Genomic DNA, 21,543 nt, shown 5'->3' with positions numbered 1-21,543 from the left:
CACACACACACACACACACACACACACACACACACACACACAGGTACATTCTCTCTCTCAGCCTCTGTTACACACACTTACACTCTCGCACGCAAATGCGCAAAGACACACACCGCACATCACACCTGCGCACACACCGATGCCCCATAAACGCAGCCAGTGGGAAACACTCCTCGGTGTAAACCGCTGGTGGACGTTTCACTCACTAAGTGTTTTTACTGAGCTTGGATCCGACTACAGAGCGATACAATAGGTGTCTCAGGTCTCTTTATAGGGTGCGCGTTCGTGCCAGTAAGTCTGGTCACGGCAGTAAAAAGTACCCGCTCAGCCTTGTAAACATTTAAACGCGTTGCGGTCAGTATGGACACAATGGTGGTTTATGAATGTGTACATTTTTTGTAAACATTTCTTTTCTTTATTAGGCTGCCGGGCATAAAAAAATAAAGCTCTGGGATTGCTGACAATTTCTTTATGTACCCTTTCAACAAAGAGCTATTGTGTCAGAGGTGAAAATAATTAGCGACAATAAATATCTCAGGTGGGAGTCAGAAAGTGAAGTATGATAGAAATTGTTCAAAAAACACTGAACTCTGGCCTTATAAATCCATAAACTGCTCATTAGTGTGTGTGTGTGAGTGTGTGTGTGCAGCAAAAGCACACAGACACACACAGAGCAAGGGAAGAAGGGCCGAGAACACATCTAAGTGCATCTGTGGGTACAGTGGCGCAGATTGGTGCTTTTTACCCTGTTTACCTGCATTTGAAATCCCCGTTTCGTTAAGAGGGCAGAGGAGAGCAGCGCAGCGCAGCGCAGCGCTCACACGCTGCGGCCTCGGGAGAGTCGAGGGCTCTGGCGCCCTCTCGTGGTCACTGCTGCGTATGACACACATCGGAGGGCAGGCGGGGCTCTTTGAAAGACTGAAGACCTTCAGTTCACAGCCAGCAATATTTACACACACACACTATATATATGTACATCTGTATGTATATATCTATGTTTGTCTATATAAATAATATGTATCAGCTCATACCAGCAATATTTGCACACACACACACTATATATATGTACATCTGTATGTATATATCTATGTTTGTCTATATATATAATCTGCTCACAACCAGCAATATTTACATTAACTTTTACATTTATTCATTTAGCAGATGCTTTAATCCACAGCGACGTACATCTCATAGAAAATACAATTTGTGCCTTATATTAGGAGAAAGAGACATGGCTGCAGATGTATGATTCTTACACACATATACTATACATATGTGTGTATATATGTATGCATGTCTATATAAATAATTACATGGAAACACTAATGGTAACTTGGTAATTTTCAATGGCGAAAAATCGACTTTACTTTTTAAATTACAAAGTATACTGCTGTTTTAGTGGTGGGTAAAGTACATTGATCTAGAGTACTACAGTGGGAGTGCGAATCCAGGCTGCAGCGCTAGTCTTAACCAACACGTTACCTGCTTCTGCAATAAATTTCAGCCTGAAGAATTCAAGATCATATTGAGAATAAATTATTTCAGCATGTTAGTGTCACATTTGTTCGTTAGTGGACTCAACCTCTCAAGCAGCTCAGCTTAGTGAGGTGCACGAGTTCACCCGCCACTGTCTGGTTTGGAGGTCATGTGTGTGTGTGTGTGTGTGTGTGTGTGTGTGTGTGTGTGTGTGTGTGTGTGTGTGTGTGGAACATACCCTTGGCTATGATGGCAATCCTGGACTGGACGTCATGGAAGGTTTTCCCAGTGCTTCCACACCAGAGGCCCTGCACTGCAAACTGCACTGCAGCGTTCCAAAATATACTCATTACAAGTTATTATGTTCAAAACCAGGCTGAGTGCGATTCTTGTGACCCATCCAAGACGGTCATTCAAAACTGTAAAAAAGTCGCCCGTTTTCTGGCCCTGTCCGGATCTGCATGAGACCGCAGCAAACACAGCGCCAGGCCACAGAGGTGCGATGACCCGAAAGAACAAACGCGTTCGAAGGTGGCGTTCGTGCGGCGGTCGCCCTGAGACACCCTGGTCCGCACAAACCACCCGGCCGGCACACCTCCACCTTCATATGGATCACACTTTGATCACGCTTGCTGTCATGTTCCTTTAATGAGTAGAAACAATCATTTTTCATGCATCGTAACGACAACATGAATATCAACAACAATATTAATAACGATGATAATAATAATAATATATGCACGTCAATAAATCAAGATCAAAAATATCAAGATCACCGATAAACGGCGAGAACAATAATTATAAGAAAACACAAATACTTATTAATTGAAACCTGTATGGATAAAAATCAAGTTTTATATTTCTTAATGTCATTTTTGTATTTTGTGCTCCGGGTGGAGGGAGAGAAGGCCGTGTTAGGCAGCGGGGCCTCGAGCTGTTCTGGTATGAAGTATGTAGACGGGTGTTTTGTGCGATGCCACGTAGAATGTAGCTTTCGCAGCCACTTTCGAAGTGCGACGCTGTGAGTCGAAGCACAAAGAGGCACAATCACTTATTTCATGCTTGTAATGAGTCTGTAATTGTGAATCTATGATATATGTGTATATGAGTGACGGCAATGAGTTGAGGCTGTCAAATGCGTTTACAGCTTGAAGCACGTTTAAATTTCCCACTCAGTGCTGTAGCCCTGAAAAATAAATGTGAAAAACACTGTATTGAGTCCAAAATTCCAGCGAAGCGAAGCGTGACTCAGTTTGTTGTCGGGGGAAAGCGGAGAAAACCCCGCAACCCGATAGACGTAGTCACTCCAGTCTTTTTGCCGCGTTCCCTGCAAATCGCTTGTTATTCCGCTCCGGATTTCAACGGCTACTTTCGAACAATCGCAAACGCACCGTATGCGTGATGAAGAGCAAGAACAATTTCTTTCCCTTCTCAAAAAAACATATCGAAAATGTCGATCGTCTATTGTTTTCCCCCCACGCGATTAATCCTTTAAATTTGCATTCGGTGAAAATTGTCCACCTGGTTTCCTCAGTCAAAATGTGGCATTTTCCCAAATTAAATACTTCGAACTGCTTTGAAATGAAACAAGGGGACAGCGGGAAACATGGATAGATTTGAGAACCGATGAACCCGTAACTGAAATAATACTGCCTTGGGCAGCGCGTTCATTTTATGGAGGGAAAACACAAAAAAACACATTAATTTGCCGATATACGTATGGAGGTGTACAAACGTACGGATAAATGTGCTCCGTTTATTTGCTTTGTTTGGTTTAATGTTGTACATTTTTACTAAGTATGTGCTTGGAGGCACGCGGCCGTTTCCGCCGAGAACGGGCCGCTGCTCCGCGCCACCCTGGGCTGAAATCTCATCCCCGCCGGGGGACTCTGCTGGAGGCCCTTTTGTTCCCTGGAGCTCTACTGCCTTATGTCTGACAGGTATGCTGAGCGAAGAGCATCACAGCGTCACGGCCGCAGCATAACGGGGTCTCTGTCTTGTCGTAATGTATAGAGAGGGCGCCACTACAATAGTGATACGCACGAGGCTGCCGCCGTTCTCCACATTTCCATCCCCTGCCCTTGTAGGCACTGCCGAGAACGAGCTCCGCGTAACCGGCGTGCCGAGCCCGGTTGCGAACCCCTCGCCGTCACGTCTCCGGCCGACGGGCTTGGCGGCGCTCGCGCGGCCCGTGTTTTGTGCGTGTCTTTGAGCGCGCTAATTATCTCAAATGAGGCCTCCGCCGCCTCATAACGTGAATGAGCCCTCTGTGCGCGTACACGGTCGGGGCGTGAGAGAAGGGGGTCTGAAGACATGTTTTGTTTTGTACAGCCCCCACCCCCCCTGCGCTGAGACATCTAATTATTTAGCGAGGCAGAATCGGCAGCGGCGGTGTGGGGGGGGTCGCAAAGGGTTAAACCTGAGACTTTGGCACAAGAAGGGCTCCGTTTTTTATACCCACCGAAAAGCTCTGAACAGACTTTGGCACATGATCCGTGCCAGCATTACCATCTGCTTTTGGTTTCTCCCCCACCGCCGCTACCCCCCACCACAAGCCCCCCCAGCTCTATATCCCCCCCCCCCCCCCCCCAATGTGGACGGCCAGGCGTGGCGCGCTCCCCGTCTCCATCCGCCATCCCTGTCCCCCGTCTCCATCCCCCGTCTCCGTCCCCCGTCCCCGTCGCTGTCCGGCCCTCGGAGCGCGATACCTGGCGGAGAAAACGCGCCAGCGAGGGACACCTAATCAGTGGTTTCACGGAAAGGGACAAAGGGGGCCGTGCGGGGATCTGGCGTCCGTGTCAGCGATCCCAGCAACTCCAGACACACACACACACACACACACACACACACACACACACACACACACACACAGAGCCGTACGCACTGGCCCACCTGCGAGCCCGTGTGGCGGCGCACGACCAGACGTACAGGACCTGTAAACAAACAATTATCTCCTAAAGCGGGGGGGCTCTTCCGCAGGACCAGTTACCTTCAGGACATTAACCACCTTTGACCCTTTGCTCTCCGCACCCTGGAAAAAATCATTGTGACGTGAACTTGGGAATTTGTGACATGGTATGAAACCGATGCGTTCGGTTCAGTTCCACTTATTTTTGGGGGAGCGACGGTACGATGGTAGGAAACATGGAGATGAGCGGGCGGGGGGGGGGGGGGGGTCATCGCAGGTTAACGCCAGTGTGCTCATCCCGCACACACACACACACACACACACACACACACTCGAAGGGCAAAGGCGCTTCCTATCGCTGGCAGAAGAAAAAACAGAATTTCCACAGGAGACGTGAAACTCCGTTTGCTCTCCCTCCCAAGTCTTTGCGTTTCTCCCACTTTCTTCTCTCCTTCCTTTCCGTCTCGCAGGCCATTTGCCAAAACCTCACACGCCGAAACGCGAGATCCGAATGCTTGCGAGCGTTTTCCGGCGCGCGCTCGAACCGCCGAAGAATCTCGAAGAGCGTCTCCGCACCTCTGTCTGCGGCGCGCGCTCGTCCTTCGACGGGCGCGGCCGGAGACGCACGCGCATCATCAATAACGAGAGCAGCAGCCGCCGCAGGAAGAGGCGCAAAAATAATCTCCCTAATAATAAGCTGTGTAATCATCTCTCTGCCTCTGTCCTCAGCTGAACCGCGAGCCACGCTTGGCATGACACCATCTATAAATCACGGCGTGGAGCGGAAAGGCTGAACCGCGGCCAGGATGTTCACAAACGCGGGAGAGGGAACAAAGGACGGCGGAGGGGCCGGAGAGCGCGCGTTGGGCGCGCGCGTGTTCCTCCTGACCCGCGTCCATCGCGGGCGCCGTGTGCCGTAGGCCCGGGCGCTCGCGGCGTTCGTAGCAGCTGAACGAGAAACCGCGTGGAGGAGCTTCTCCGGAATAACCTGTAACGGCTACGCGTGCGGGTTTCCATCGACGTTAAAATACGTGCGAATATGTCGACGCTGAGAACGTCCGAAAGAGTGCCCATCACGCTCTGTACGCTTTGCTCACGCACACGGTGCCCGCAGACGTCCTCCGCCGATCCGACGGGGGCGACCCTCGGCCAACCGCCCGTCGGGAGCAGGGCGAAATAAACAAACGGACGCGTCGGAGGGGGGACGTTTGAAACTTCATCCCGCCCGAGAACGCCTTTCTTCCTGTTCCGAGCTCCTTTGTGCTCCTCCTTTCCCCCTCGCCCCCTTTGGAGCGTCTCGCGGAAAACCTGCCAGAACTCGGTGGGCCCAGAATAACAATTTTTAAGTCCGTCTTCAGCAGTAGTACTTGTTGTTGTTGTTGTTGTTGTTGTTTTTTCGCTTCCTCGCAGGTGTTTCTTTTTAAGGGCCGTCCTTGGACGCCAAGCTCCTCTTGGCCGCTCTTGAATGCGGAAGCCCCCGGGAGGATCGCCTTTGAGCGCTTTATTGATTATCCGTAGGCTCTCCTTCGCTGCTCTTCTCCCGATTCCCTTTGAAAGCCACGGTGTGGCGAGAGGAGGCCTTTCAAGACGGGCCAGCGAGCGAGAGGGAGAGGAGTCGCCGGGCGAAGCCTCCCGCGATGGCGAGGACGGACCCGGACGCGAGTCGCGTTCGTTAGCGAACGTTAGCGGCGGCGGGCGGGCGGGCGGAACTTTTCCCTTCGTCGACGCCGTTGTCAGCGTTGCCGCGCTCGTTTGGCGTCGGCTCCGGCGGAGCACAAAGAGGGCGCGTCGCGCGGGCCCATGTGTGCTCCTGGAAGAGCTGCTAACAGCCAACAATTAACTGGGCTTCAATACTGCGAAATGCCTGTAATTAAGGCTGTAGTGTTATTAGCCCGCAGGTTTCGCAGGCCTTATAAACACATTTACAATCTGTTGTTCCTGCTTAATAATCATGGTCTGCCATTAAAAAAAATTCTGGAGCTCGACACCTATTCAGCTGTTCTTCCTGTGTGTGTGTGTGTGTGTGTGGGGGGGGAGAGGGACGGTACTGGCAGCACCCTCCTTATGGATGACGGGGACAGACTGATCCCTTCAGCTGCTGTGGTGCTGCTCACCAGGTGAGCCGACGCGCGTTCGCGAGTGTGTGCGCGTGTGTGTGTACGCACCTCGTTTGGATCAGATGTACCGTGCTGGACAAACCCTGGTCTCGCATTGGCTGTATGATTGTACACTAATATTGAGCTTGTTTCGTGTTGAGTGTGGGGGGGCGCGATGGTGCAGTGGGGTGGACCGGGTCCTGCTCTCCGGTGGGTCTGGGGTTCGAGTCCCGCTTGGGATGAGCCTTGTGACGGACTGGCGCCCCACCCTGGGTGCGTCCCCTCCCCCTCCGGCCTTGCGCCCTGTGTTGCCGGGTTAGGCTCCGGCTCCCCGCGACCCCGAATAGGACAAGCGGTCCAGACGATGTGTGTGTTGAGTGTAGGTGTGCTACGGCTCTTACGTGTGCGCAAAACACACAGTGTTGTAAAAAGAGGCCGTAAATACACCGCTAGGTATTTGTAGTGCACCTTCCCCACAGGGAATTGTGTACAGCACTGATACATACACATATACACACATTGTCTGAACCGCTTGTCCCATACAGGGTCGCGGGGAACTGGAGCCTACACGGCAATACAGGGAGTAAGGCCGGAGGGGGAGGGGACACACCCAGGATGGGACGCCCGTCCATCACAAGGCACCCCAAGCGGGACTCGAACCCCAGACCCACCGGAGAGCAGGACCTGGTCCAACCCACCGCACCACCGCACCCCAGCACTGATACACACACTGTTGTTTCTGGATCAGCACAGTTGAACTATTTACGTAAGCGATTCATAACGTGAATAAACGTACTATGTGCGTATGTCAGCCAATTACCCCAAGATAATGGAAAGCGTGTTCGTCAGGGTGCCGTGCGGATACAAAGCGAGTGTCCCTGGGAAAAAAATAAATATCGAAAGAGGCAAAGCAGCAGCGAGGACTATCATTTCAGTGCAGCTTTTCGCAAAGAAAACTGTGATTTTCATAATTGTCCCCATTTATCAGGACGCGATATATTCAGTCATACTAATGAATATACTAACGTGCTAATTAATATACTAGTAATGACGCAGCGCTGCTCGGCATAATTCCCTGCTTTTGCAAATTTACGTCGTACTTTCCTGTATTTCAGTGTCGCGTGCGTAATTGCGGAAGCTCTCGTGATTAAGCGTACTCGAGATTTACATAAGGTACAGAAGCAATGGGCGTGTTTTATATATGGATTCAATTATTATTCGCCCTCTACGCTTAGCTCGCAGTACGTTAAATGCCGATCCGTGAGATGAATGAAGGCGGAAGATTTGGTTCATTCGCGGACTTGATTCAATGGTCTTGCTTGTTTTTGACTCCCTTACAATGAATCGGTGCATCCGTGCGTCACTTAAGGGCTCCGAGCAATAACAGCGCACTTTAACAGCGCCCCATTATCTTCTCCTCTCTCTTTGTTCGCGGGGCAAATCCTGGTGGGAATCACCAGGGGTCAGATGCTGGTGGCGATGCAGTCAACAGGTCAGTCGTCCCTAATTAGCGAGGAGCTCTGCTGGGACAAAACCCAACGTACGCGGCGAGGCACCCGGGCCCGGGTTTGAGACGTACAGCCTCAGAGCGCGCCTGTGTGCGAATTGCTCTTTCGCATGGCTGGAGCGGGAGCTTGGCGGGGGGCAGCCAGCACAAGAGACCTCGGTAAGGGATCTCTGTGGCGCCCGGGGCGTGGGGGTTGAATCCGAAGGCCTGCGCGGTCCCCGGGGCCGGGTCCGCGCGGCGACGGACCGACGGTCTCGGCGGACGGGGGGCCGAGCGGGACGGGGGCGCGCGGCGCGGGCGTCCTCTTGTGGCCGGGCCCACGAACCGCCGTTCCGGCGCGTTCTCCTCTCGGTCACCGAGACCCGCTCGCACGCACGTGTTCCCGCTGCCCCCAGAGCTCACCGCGTCACATTCCATCTGCTGTCTACAAGGAAACCTGCCTCAAGTTCACCAGAAACGTTTTAGGGTTGAACACCGGCCGTGAAGCGCAAACGGCGGGACTGCAAAATACGATCCGTGCAAAAGTGCATCCGAAGGTGCGGATGCAACACCGGCGTTTCTCGTTTAGAGTGCATGTCTAAGCTCTTCGCAGATAAATGCGTCTTGTGACATTCGTACGCTAATTTATTCACCCCTTAATGAATGCTTTAATGCTTTAAGGAACCTTCTGTCTGTCTGCGATGTGAGAATCGCGAGAAGCCCAAATCCCCACCTCCATGAATAATCATGACACGGCTAAGCGTTTCTTCAGGTCTGTTTACCCATCATCTCTAAAACTGGCACGTGACGTATGCCGCCATAGGTAACGATTTGGCATCTGATTTTGCGTATGTTTTTTTTTCCCACATTATTTACTTGGGGGGGTGCGGTGGGTTTGACTGGGTCTTGCCCTCCGGTGGGTCTGGGGTTCGAGTCCCGCTTGGGGTGCCTTGCAATGGACTGGCGTCCCATCCTGGGTGTGTCCCCTCCCCCTCCAGTCTCACGCCCCGCGTTGCCGGGTTGGGCTCCGGCTCGCCGTGACCCCACATGGGACGAGCGGTTTCAGACAATATGTGTGTGTGGGTCCTGCTGTTCTCATGATAAAGACTCTCAACTGAACTGCGTCGGTAAAACACTCGGACACGTTAACGTTCACATTTGAAGCCACGCAAGTCGCTTAAATTTTTGTTCAGGGGCCGTCATCCCGGGCTTCCGCATCCGTCTCGGCGGGAAAGCACAGGCGGAAGGGCGTGAGCAGGTTTCGCCCACAGGTCCTGGGATGACAGAAACCAGGCGAGGACACGAGAGCAGGGAGCGGAGAGCGTACGTTATCTCCAGAAATGAAGATTGCCTCCAAGGTGTCGTCGGAGAGGCGGGCGGCGTGTATACAATGAGGCTGGCGGACGCCCAAGGAAGACACTTAACCTGGCGCCGTCGTCAAAGGCGATGGGTTCTTTACTGCGGGAAACAGACGAACACGACTAATTCATCTGCGTGTCTTTTCCTGTGGCCCATCTATCAGGGCTCCTAGGGTGAGGGACGGAGGCGGCGTGAGTCGCGGCGGGACCTGCCCCGCGGAGGCACGTCCCGGGAGCTCCTGAAGTGCACGCAAACGCACGCCCTTTCAGCGCGGCGCTCCGAGAGCAGCGCAGGAAACGCACAGGTGGGCTGCAAGTTCGGCTCAGTCTCGCACCTGCTCGGCGGAAAGCGGGGGATAATGAATGCGAAAGGGAATAATGAAAATAAATAAATAAACGAAGAAAACAAAAAGGGATGCCATCTGTTTTTTTTTTTTTTTTCTTTTTTTTTTTTTGCGGGGGAGGGAAGTGCAGTTTAAAAAAAAAAAAAAATAAGAAAAAAAAAAAAAGTGGAACCGAAGATACGTTTTAAACCGAGCACGAGTAACGAGGGGAGAGGGGAGACTCTGCGGTGCGGCTCGGCAAGAAGGCGAGGTGTAGAGGCGAGGGCCTGGAGCAGGAGATGAGGGAACAGAACGTTTTGGCACCGGCGCGTTCGTGGCGAGCTCTCCGGCGCCATGAATGAAAATTGCTTTGCGTTTATCTTCGGTCCAGCTGAGCCGTCGTTCCTGCAAAGTGCAGCTATTATTCTGATGCGCAGCCTTTCTCTCTCTATCCCCTCTCTCTGTCTCTGCCTCTCTCTCGCTGCTTTTGGCTGTGCCAGTATTCCTCTAATGGACACGCCAAACTCGTTACTCTAACGCTGGGTGACAAGGGCACCTTGGGCTGCAGATGTTCGAGCCGATGACAGATGGCGCTGGCACGGCCGGGGGACGGCGCACGGGCTCATGCCAGCTTTGTACCACCTGCACCCCCTAACCCCCCCGGCCCACCCCATCCTAGCCTACCCCGATAGCCCCCTCCCAGGACGTGTGCCGCGCGCGCGGCTCCTCCAGGTGGCACGGGGCCTTGGGAGGCGATCGGAAGCCAAACGGGGGTCTTTAGCGTGAACGTTATCTGGGTTCCTCTTGCTGTCAGGTCAGGCAATGCAAACGCGATCAGTCCGGATTAATGGCGCGTGAGCAGTACTTTATGTGCAAGTCGCACGTATCATATGGCCACTCGTTCGATGAGATAAGAGGGCACGTTTCAATCGGCCCCCTTTCTTGTCCGTTGGCTTTTATTTGATTACGTTAGGACAGACTAGCTGCCTAAATGTTGATATGAATAGCACTAACACGCCGCACATCTGGGCAACATTAGAGAAATATTATTTGCCTTTTGTTTTGCTAGATTGCAATAATCGTGAAGATTTCAACTGAAAATATGCCAGATGCAATCACTGTGAATATTGTTCATGTATACATTTTATAATGCGCATACCTCTGGGTCATCATTAGCTTTATGATTGTCCCACAATTTTGATGAATATTTATGGGATTGCTTATATTATTATGGGGCGTGCGGTGGTGCAGCGGGTTTGGCCGGGTCCCGCTCTCTGGTGGACCTGGGGTTCGAGTCCCGCTTGGGGTGCTTTGCGACGGATTGGCGTCCCATCCTGGGTGTGTCCCCTCCCCTCCAGCCTTGTGCCCTGTGTTGCCGGGTTAGGGTCCGGTGTATGTCTGTGTGTCTTGTACTATTATAGACACGTGGGGATGGGTAAGAGAAAAATGGAAAAACTCAGCCGAAAATAGTCTAACACCACTTAGTGTTAAAAGGTGCGGTTGGTTTTCCGTCCACAGTAAGCTGGCATTGTGAACGTGGGAAACCAAGGAAAATCCTGCTGAGACAATGCGAAGATGTACTTAAAGTTCTCACAGCATGCATGTCGACTTGTATCGTTTTTACAGTCCCCGACATCTGGAGGAGAACGCAGGGCAATATGTAGTTAAACAAAAAGGACTGGAAAAGATTTTGCCCAGTGGACAAATTAAGAGTCTGTCAAAACTTTCACATACAATATTCTGCAGATTGTTTTAGAGTGGGCTCTACAGCATCTTGGCCTTACAAGATGATCTGGAAAACATAAAGATGGTTTTTCAGATGAAACTTTTTACCATTTATTTGTAAAACGGAAAATGGAAAAGTCTTCATATGAATTTGAATGGACTTTCAGTACAAAACATGAAGACGTGTTCAGCAGTAATCTGCTTTCTATAGAATACGGTATATTGACAGGACGTTGGAGAAGTGGGTGCTCAGATTCATAACGTCAAGCTTCGCTCTTGTGACTGGAAGGCTTTGCGTTGAAGGTGAATCGCTATTCACAGAAACGCTCTTATTGCCCCATGGATATTCATGGAAGTGATGACGTTCCTGCACCAAAATGAATCTTCAGCATAACAAGATAATTAGTCTCCACGCAGTAGGTGGTACACTAATAAAGCCCACACCCCAAATCCAGAAAAAGCCCAAGAGTTTTCAGCTTCTGCAAAATAACAATAGTGCTTGTTGAGACTCTTGGACCGGAGTGGTGGATGGCCAGTTGTGACCTTAGCCCACGATGCTCAGCGGGAAGGCCCAGGTGATGAGCGATCCCAGAGAGACGTCTCTATGAATCCCACCACTGGACAAGTAAAAGGAGACATTTGTTAATAGCCCTCTCATTAAATAACACCTCCCTTGAGGAAGGAGCGTCGCTCAGTCCAAATTGCATTACTGACGGCGTTACATTGCTCCAGCGGTCACTCTCCATACAAACTAAACACAGGAAATGCGTTTAGTCTGGCCCCATGACCGATTTCAAAGTCCTCTTTGGTTAAGGATCAATACGTCCACGGGTTCTCGGTAAGTTTTTTTCCCAGTATGGGTCAAAGCGATCTGGAGGCTTCCCAAAAAGCGCAACAGTGAAGCGTGTGACTCCACGTATTTAGAGAGAATATTCTCGAAGAACGCAGCGATTCCATCCAGAAAGATCAACATAGAAGCAGCACAGCAGAGTACAGTATGTACAATGAAAGTGTTTCGGGACTAATATAACAAATGTAAGAAACCACAACACCACCGGCTCTGAGATTAAGCTTACTGTAAGTCATGGAAAAGGCTGTGTTGCCAAGCTGCTGGCGTGGCCCGGATGGTAACCGACCAGGTTACGAACAGCAGCTGCAACTTAACGGAGCTCGCGGTCACGTTGTGACGGCGCCAGCTTGAGGCTGAGCGGGCAATGAAACCTTTGCGCGGTTCGGAGGGTAAACGGAAGTTGGCGGAGCAACCGGGAGCGGTCCGGAGAAGCCCGGCACACGCCATTCACGCTCGGTTTTCGCAAACCTTCCGTAAAGTGCTCCCAGAGAGGCTCCCTCGCGCAGCCTGCAATCCCCAACCAGATGGAGGAATTCTTACGGAACCCTTTCATCTCTGTCGTCCCGCGCCCGGGCCTGGAGGAACAGGAAGCAGACTCCTGCACAGGATGACACATCACTGGTCCCCGAGCCGGCGCTCTCCGCATCCTTCGTCTCAGCAAATTGCTACCGCTTCGCTGCCCGTCGCACCGCTACTGCTCCACCTAGATCCAGGGTAGGGAGCTTTGAGTGCGCCAAAGAGACCTGTGTGAGAGAAGAGCCAGCAGTGCAGCGCAAGGCCTTCAGCTGGTAGCTCCATGCCGGATGTGGACACCACTCCTGGCCCCTGAGATACAGCAATGTCCTTTGCTCTCCCTCCCCGACCATCGCCAGGGCTTTAATTACCTAACTGCACATCACCTGCGTCTCCATGATGTTGGCCAGCCTCTGAGCGGCGAGGGCTTGCGAGGACTCCCAGCGCACTGGCGCCCCCTGGGGTCTCGGATGGACCGTGCGTCCACAGTGTCTGCTGGGCTGCTGCAGGTCAGAGGGCAAAAGGTGTGAGGCTCACCGGCAGCAGTCCTTGAATCTGCGCTTAACCCCCCCCCCCCCAATGGGGGCTCACCTAACTGTGGGAGGTACTGTGGTAAAACGGGCGCGTGTGGAGACAATCAGAGATCAAAGCAGGCTGTCAGTAGACTTCATATGTTCAGTAAGTTTATTTCAGAATCTATTTGGACAATAACCTTGTTGAAGTGCATATATTATGTACTTACATGCATACATTACATGTATTACATATTTGACCAAGTGGATATTTAATATTTAAAGCGAACATTTGTTTTGCCCCGTTATGATTCCACATGCTCAGTATTTCCGTATGATAAAATCACTTCTAAAAGTAAAAATACCATGTTCTTGCAAAACAAAGAAACAAAATATGCAACGCGCTGTTTCCATACATTGCTTCTACATGCTACAAATGGAAGCGTATATTTTTCTTACCTACGTTTTTCTGTATTTCGTCATAAAGAGATTTTCTAGTGATTAATAATGACCTTTTCCGGGTGAACTCTGATTCAGGTACTACATAAACAAACTGTCTAGAAACAGACAATGAAAAAATACAGATGTCCCATGTAGATCACAGCTCACTAACAACAATTAGGCCTAAAATAAAATGTCAGAATAGAGCCTGCTGCTGTCTCCTGCGGTGTGTGAAGTTGTCATGAGCAGTATCTTTTCTTTATTTTAAATGCATCTTTTTACGTTTAAAATATTTTTTACATTTTATTGTGAAAAATACATAACAGCAAAGTCACATCTTCACCTTGATCATTCCTTCTTCCAAGAAACAAAGCGCTTTTTTGTTTTCAGGGAAAAATTAGACACAATAATCATGTCCTTTATTGTTACATTTAAATAAGTGTCTAAGCCACGTTTAGCACATAGGATAAGCAAGTAATCCATAAAACATCTTTTCTTTCTGTATTTTCTATGTTGCACCATAAAGAGTACATTTTTATTTTAATTTCCAGTCTTCATTTTTATTGTTGTTATGAACTATGCACTGTTCGGCTCCCATTTTTTCGCACTGATTTCCTGCTTCATGGCTGCAATTCAACCACTTGACGTCCCTTTATTGCAAAATGTGAATCGTGTCTGTTTGTTTTACTTTTTGAAGACAAAGCAAGGATTTATACTTCGTCACGGTTATGTGATTCACACCGTTAAAATGCACTGCTAGCGACACTGTGGTCAATACAGAAAAGACATATTTACATACACACCGCGTGCTTCTGTGAGTTTGATGTGATTTAGAGCTGCATTCGGCCGAGATGTTTCTAGCGTCACCGATGGGGCTGTCTGTCTGTCTATAGGCATAAAGGGCCCTTTCATCTGTCGGCCTTCAACAAAGATCTGGCACTCAAAGATCCGATTATTGGTGCCAAACGTGAACAGCAGCCTAGATGTATTTTGCATTATTATTTTTTTTTTATAAGATAGCACTTGGATGCTGAATACCTGGACATTTCTAACAAAATTAACAAATTAAGACTTACTGAGTGTGTACTATGACCAACACTGGTCCCCCTCCTTGCTATCTGTGTGTGTGTGTGTGTGTGTGTGTGTGTGTGTGTGTGTGAGTGCAGAGGTGTCTGGCCTTAAACGCGCTCCGGGAGAAGGTTTTTCCCGCTTACAGAGAGATGCTCCCCAAAAAGAGACGCCCACAGTTTACATCACGCTGTGTCTTAGCCACCATTAAAAAGTGTTTTCAAGCATTTATTTCACACACTTCTGTCCTCCCGTTCAGAACTAGCCAAACCACACAGGTAAAGGTGGAGCGTCATTAAAAAAAACACAACGATGCGCATGTACGGCGTGAACAGCGTTTCCGTTCGATCTCGTTCGGGGTGGATTATTCATAACACATTTGTAGCTTTTTTGGACTCGGGTGAAAAAAAAAATCAAACGGCTCTATAGTAGCTGACCTTATCGTTCCTCAAACGTATATTCATACAAGGGCTTTCTTTTTAAACCGTATATACACTAGTTCACGCAATCATGTAGCTTGCGGTTCATTGACACATTTGCCCACAGATGCAGCTAAACGCATATTTAAGAAATGCAGGTTTAGGTAAAAGGTACAGTGTTTGCGGCATCACTCTATACACGCATCCTCCTCGTCGAAGGAGCCCTTAACCACCGCCCTCCACGGGTCGCCCTTATTTCAGCGACACCGGGGCCGCTCCCCACCCCCCCGCAGCGCTTCCCGTTAACAATGGAGCCGCGCGAACAACGGCAAAGTGGGAAGCTGGCAGAGAAGAACGTGGGTCTCTTTAGATGCCTCACATCGCCACTGCAAGTGTGCCACTTCACTTAGAAGGATGTCACGGGGAATACGGAACCCAGAAAGGCGCACAATGGTAACGAAAACAAGCCGGTTTTTAAAGGAAAACCTTTTAAGCGCTTCTTTTTTCCAAAGCGCGCGACGTTTAAATGTTTAATCACGGGCCATATGGGCTGCTTTTCTCGAGGAGGCACGTGGTATAGTGCGCTGTTTTCGGCGCGTGCCCTCCAAACAGCCTCGGCGATCTCCCGCTGGTGCTGCCCCATCCCGGTGAGCAAACGCAGTCGGTACCCAGCGCCTTCCTCAATTAGCGGCGCTCCCTCCGGGACTGACCCACATACAGCATCAAGACCGCCAGGCGCCCGGGGAGCCTTTCTCAGCGGCGCCGAAAGGGTGCGGGGCTCAGCAGGCCGAGGCGAAGCCAAGCCGCACGCACGCTAACATGCGCGGAGCGCCGTGGACGAAAGGGCAGCGCCAAGACCGTCCCTGGCTTCGCGCTCTCGCTAATCACCATTCATTCAGGGCGAGCGCTTACTCATGGCTCCATTGTCCCCCCCGGCACAATAATTGCATTGTTACCATCTTCGTTGCGATTATTGTAATTACACGAATTAAAACCATCGCAATTATCATTACAACCATCATGATTTGCTCGAAATGTTGCGGAGGGTACAACATTTTACATTCTAATGACACGCGGGGGCCGCCTCTTCCCCTCAGAGTTGCGGGAAAAAAACAAATACCTGAACAAACAAGCATGTGGGCCCATCTCGGTGGGCGCGCCTGTTAATGAGCGCAGGGTGGCAGTGCAGCCCCTGCTCCTACCGATCTCTATTCCCCATTGTGGGCTCCAGGCTGCCTGCGCCCCGGGCTCTGGCTCCCCGCGGCGGGCCGCTGCCAACGGTCACCAGCTGGCGCTGTGTACGAATGCCGCCCCAGCGCAAAGGTGCCCTATTGCTACGGCGCAGCCCCTGACCCCCCCCTGGCATTTCAGCCCGGGAGCCTGGGGCTGGGGGGAGGGGGGCCGAGGGAGCCCGAGGCTCCGTTCCTCCTTACCTCGGCCACTGCTGCCGCTTACGGAAATGGCACAGCCTCAGCCCTCCCGTCCAGCCGCTCGCCCTCGCAGGACTTAATTTTTCAACCATAACTTTGTTTTTTAAAAGCGACGCACCGACAGATTCGCTAAGCAGTTTGGCCCACGAGGACGCGGCGGACAGTCGGACGCCCTCGTGCCCCAGTCCTGGCGAAACGTGGCGAGACGCGGCGGTGGGACGACACACATTCGGAACGATAAGCAGCCCGTTTTTTGGAAATTATTCCCGAAAAAAGGGTCGTTGTGATGAGAGCACCGTGACGGCGATGCTCCGTGTTGAAACGTCTCAATTTGTGGGCCTTTGGCACAAGCGATTCTTACCTACGCGGAGAGCTTCGTGCTCACGGTTGCCTGGATTTTAGCTGCTAACAAGCCCGTTTACCAGTGAATGACAGTGATTTGATCCCTAAAGCTCCTGTCTTGGCTCGGCGCTGCTTCTTCGCCAAATGAAGCCCCTGTCGTGCCTTCGCCTGTCATGGGAACAGTACATCTTTAATGATGCTGGAGAGCTCCACCAGCGCCAGCACACAAAAGCGCTGACATCTGCCTCACTGAGAGCCACACTCGAGTTCGCCTCATTTGTTTTATCGCTCTCCCTCGCAAAGCAACATAGAATAAAAGAGGAGCTGGAGGAGGAGGGGACTTTGGGGGTGTTAAAAAATGGAGAGGGAAAAAAAAAACAACATAAAGCCTCTTTTCAGAAATGGGAATTAGAAAATTGCATGCGTCTCTTTAACTTTACATTTTTGGGTTGCTGCCCTTTGGAGTGTTTTAAGTGTTAGCTAATCTTTTCAGCTGTCTTTTCAGTGCCTCTGGCTGTTTGTGGCTCCACCGTGCCAGGATAACGCTCTTCGTACACTGATGTCTGCCCTTCTACACGCAGCTCAAGCTCAACAGACACCATGTTTTTTCCTCCATTGTACCATAAAGGTTGGATGCATAATGTTCGAGTGAGAAACACACAGGCCTACTCTCTTTTTTTGGCAGAGGATGGACATAGCTGTTGAAATACCGAAAAATAGCGCAATAAATGCTGGGGAAAAAAAAAAAAAATACATATCCCAAAACATATGTGAATCATTTGTAGGATATTTTGATTATAATGAATATACAACACTCGTTAAAAAGGTGGATCAAAGCAAAGCTGGAAGGTTTCCGGCATCATCCCAGCTGAACAAATGATTACCTAATTAAATCAATTAGTAGTCTAATTAGTCAAGTTCTAACTGCACTCATTGCTCTTGGGAGGCCAGGTAAGTAAGGATGGACCCAGGCCGGGGGGAGGGGTGCTACCTTTACCTGCTGCGTGGAAGCAGGTGTGGTGGCATGAATTTACATAAGTGCCACAGATGTTATGGAAATGTTTCAGATAATTAGTCTTGCACCGGTATAATGAAAAAAACACTTCTTTTGTGTTTACACACATGCAGGTTTTGTTCGAACGATCAACAATAGTCAATCGTGTAGCGGCGAAGGAAATTACACGAGACTAGCGTTTGCGTTCACGGATGAAATATAAGGCTGCAAGAAACCAGCTTGGCGCAACGCGCCGAAAGTGACGTTCCACACAAATGTAGCCTGCACAGTGTTTGACCACATGCCAAGCCATGTTAAGGACCTTCCTTCATTAGGGAACCGTGACATATGGGACAAGTAATATTCTCTATTTTTAAGTGCCAGGAAATGAATAAATAATACATTTATAAAGCGAAAACACTCAAGTGCCGCGGTGCTTGGTGCCGGGCGAGTCAGGCAGACCAGAAAGGAGATGTAAATGAAAAGAAGCAGGCCAAGTCATCGGACATTTGAGATGAAACGCTTACGCACCCGTAATATCTTTGCGCGCTGCGGTGAGTTCGGCCGATTTCGGTACGAGCTGGAGCAATTCAAGCGTTGACTGAATATGGAGTGGAACTTTCCGGTGAATGATTATGTAGGAAAAATGATCCAGATTTTGATTTTGCAGCAGTGCTTTTATGAAACAACACTGTTTATGAAGACACTGAATATGGATTTAAAAAAAATCTAATGCGCCTCATGTCGCTGCTCAGCCAAAGTGGATATTTCCTTTGTAATGTTTCCATTTACCATCTTGGTTATGTGTGAAACATATTTAGATTGAAAATTTGTGAATGAACTAACAAGAAAAGGTGTATCTGTTATGAAACATATTTTCTGGTAAAAAAAATTGTTACTCATGTTAAAATTGTGATCTTATCAGCGAATGTACATACTGAAGTTTTTGTCAAAGTTTTACCCTCTTCACCTGACCATACCGAAAAGACACAGGTGTTAAACTCCCGGAAGATCATGCCTATGCTTATTTTTCCTCCTGTGTCCTGCATTGATTACTCAGTTTCATACTTATCATATTAAAGAAATACTGTATTTTAATGCCACATCATTTGGGAAATGCTGATAGGTATGAATATGAATAGTAATAAAAAGGTTATTGTGTTGATTAGGACAGGGAAAATGTTCAAGGTACCTACACTGCCAGGAGCTGAGTTTGGAAGCTGGTCGATGATGATATTTCAGCATCCGTCACATTTTCTTTGGTAACATTTGATTTGTGACGGTATCTTGCCGGCAAATTATTATACAGCGGCTAGCATGTTGTGCAGCATGGAGCGTCATTCATTTCAATTCAGTAACCTGTGTGCTGTAGGCTCTCGGTAGGTTACAAAAAACAACACGGAAGCATTCACATGGACAAGTGCATATATAAAATAATATTTATTACTCTGGTTACAATGACAACAGGCGTACCATAAGAGGCCTGCTTCGGCCTCAGCACAGTTTGCGGTTACTTGCATTGTCCTACGACAACAACGCGTTCGAAGAAGGAACTATAAACAAAGATATTAATCGGTTGAAAATGGTTCATTTTAGGCCACTTTACATTTGATGCAAAGGGCTAATCCCACGGCACAGGAGGGCCGTTTTTGTAGAAATGATGGTGGAAAGAGCGGGACGACGGTCCACGAAATCGCTAGAGACGCTCAGTCGAACCCTGAGGGCAGGACGGGACAGACAGCGTCCAGCGTGGACAAATAAGTCTTCACACTTCGTGGACAGGTCACCCTCTTGTCAAGCTTAACACACTTTTTGCGTGCACCAGCAATTCTGGCCCACATGTCAACACACACATTCGCAGGAAGTACTGCTTCCATATCAATCTTCTGAAATTATACAGAAATAATCATTAAATATAACAGTATTTGAAGCAGGATTTACTGCTCTACTGACAGTACCTACATGTGTCGGGGTGGGGAAATATAATGACATGGGGGGACAAAGAGACGACACGAGTACTCGACGCTTTTAGGAATCCAACGCGTCTTTACGACTTAAATGAGTGATTTTATTAAACTGGAAAAAAAAAAAAAATGTCCGTCCAGCCTCAGTCTTTGAAGAAGTGCAGCTGCGGCTCCCGCGCGCGCTCCTCCTCGCGCCCCGCCTCGCGCCCCGCCTCGCACCTGCACTCCTCCACCAGCATCACGTGCTTCTCGCGCGCCTGCGCCGTCGCCCGGCAACGCAGCGTCACCGTAGCGTAGCGGGCTTTGGACGGGGCGCAGCGCGCGCACGGCGTCCCGCGGGCACCCGCGCCGGGCGGCACGAAGAGCGAGCTGCACTGGCCGAAGCACAGCTTGTTGGGCACGGCGACAGCGTCACAGCCCACTTCGGTGACCCGCTGCGTGCCAAGGGGCGGGGCGTCTTATTATTTACGTCATCAAGAGCAAATGAGATTGTCGTGCGCTGCAACATGTCTACTACTGTGTAAAACTGCATGTATTGATGTGACTTGACTCAAGATGAAGAATATCAATAATCACATTAATTTAAAAATACATACATTACACAGTAATAATAATAATGATAATAATAACAACTTCTGCCTAGTCTGGTGGGTGCACATGCTTTCAGATTTATTCAAGACCCACTTTTAACTGGTCTTAAAGACAAAGCGCAAATAGAAAGTAAGGTCATTAAAGCTCTACTTGCACTGAAGCTCTGCTGATGCCTACCTGCACGAAGGGCACTGTGGAGCAGCTCTGTCTGGAGGCGTCCTTCACGTTCCCGGGCAACGGCAGTGCTTCCTTGCCCTGGCTGCTCTTCTCCATCGCTCTCCGCCACATGTCCAGCCCGTGCCTGCTAAGCACCTCCGGGCCCACGTTGGCTTCCAGGCGCTTGTGTGGAGCCACGAGCGCCGCTCCCTGTCTCGGCTCACCGGGACCCGGGCGCCCCAGAGCCAGGAAGGCCGGAAAAGGGCTCCTGGGGGCCGTGCCGCTGCGAAGGCCAGGTGCCCTCTGTGGAGAACCGGGCTGCTGTAGGAAATGAGGGCTGATTTTGAACACTTTGACCATCCCCCGTGAGGGTTCGTCCACATCTCCGCCTGATGCTTCAAAGTCTTTTAGAATCCCGTTGTGGGGAAAGCCGTGAACCGCGGCACATAACGCAGTCAGGACGCTAAAGTGAAGCGGAGTCATTTCTCTGATTTTGAAACGACGAATTTCACACGAGCGCTCGGACGCTCTGAAATACGCCTGTAGGAAAATCACACGTCGATATTCAAGATTCGCTGCCACTGAGATAAGTCAGGTTCTTTATTAAAAAAAAAAAAAAAAAAAAAAAAAAAAACCAACAAACAGGTTTTGTGGTTCAAGGTTTCGTGAGGGAACCTTGCTGTCGAGAGTGTAAAAGCCAACGTCCGGGGAGCGCCTTATATACTAATAGAGGGAGGTTAACTGAGTGCGTAAGTGAAGGTGTTAATACTCCCACACTGACACATCTCCACACACCTCACACCTGGCTGGTCCTGGACCACCTGAAATGCCCCACATTAAAGGCACGGGTTTATGACAGGTGATCTTTGGAAAGGTGGTGCCAACAGTTAA

General features: G+C 49.9%; 1 protein-coding gene across 1 annotated transcript; it reads right to left on the bottom strand.

The window, feature by feature from the left end:
• Window positions 1–20,048: 20,048 nt before the first annotated feature.
• On the bottom strand, window positions 20,049–21,135 carry dand5 (DAN domain family, member 5). Its single transcript, XM_029246998.1, has 2 exons — window positions 20,674–21,135; window positions 20,049–20,339 (listed from the first exon to the last, which is right to left on the bottom strand). Exons 1-2 carry the CDS (start codon window positions 21,133–21,135, stop codon window positions 20,049–20,051), a joined length of 753 nt encoding a protein of 250 aa, XP_029102831.1.
• Window positions 21,136–21,543: the final 408 nt, after the last annotated feature.

This window comes from Scleropages formosus, chromosome 20 (assembly GCF_900964775.1).
Source record: "Scleropages formosus chromosome 20, fSclFor1.1, whole genome shotgun sequence".
Classification (NCBI taxonomy): Eukaryota; Metazoa; Chordata; class Actinopteri; order Osteoglossiformes; family Osteoglossidae; genus Scleropages; species Scleropages formosus.
The sequence above is the reverse complement of the archived record's forward strand: the minus strand, read 5'-3'. Positions and strand labels throughout refer to the sequence as shown.

Bases quoted from the DNA above. Each gene is read 5' to 3' on its own strand.
- dand5 (XM_029246998.1), bottom strand. From the start codon at position 21,135: ATGACTCCGCTTCACTTTAGCGTCCTGACTGCGTTATGTGCCGCGGTT. The intron at 20,340-20,673 runs GTAGGCATCAGC...CTTGGCACGCAG, and splicing joins CCACAGTGCCCTTCGTGCAG to CGGGTCACCGAAGTGGGCTG.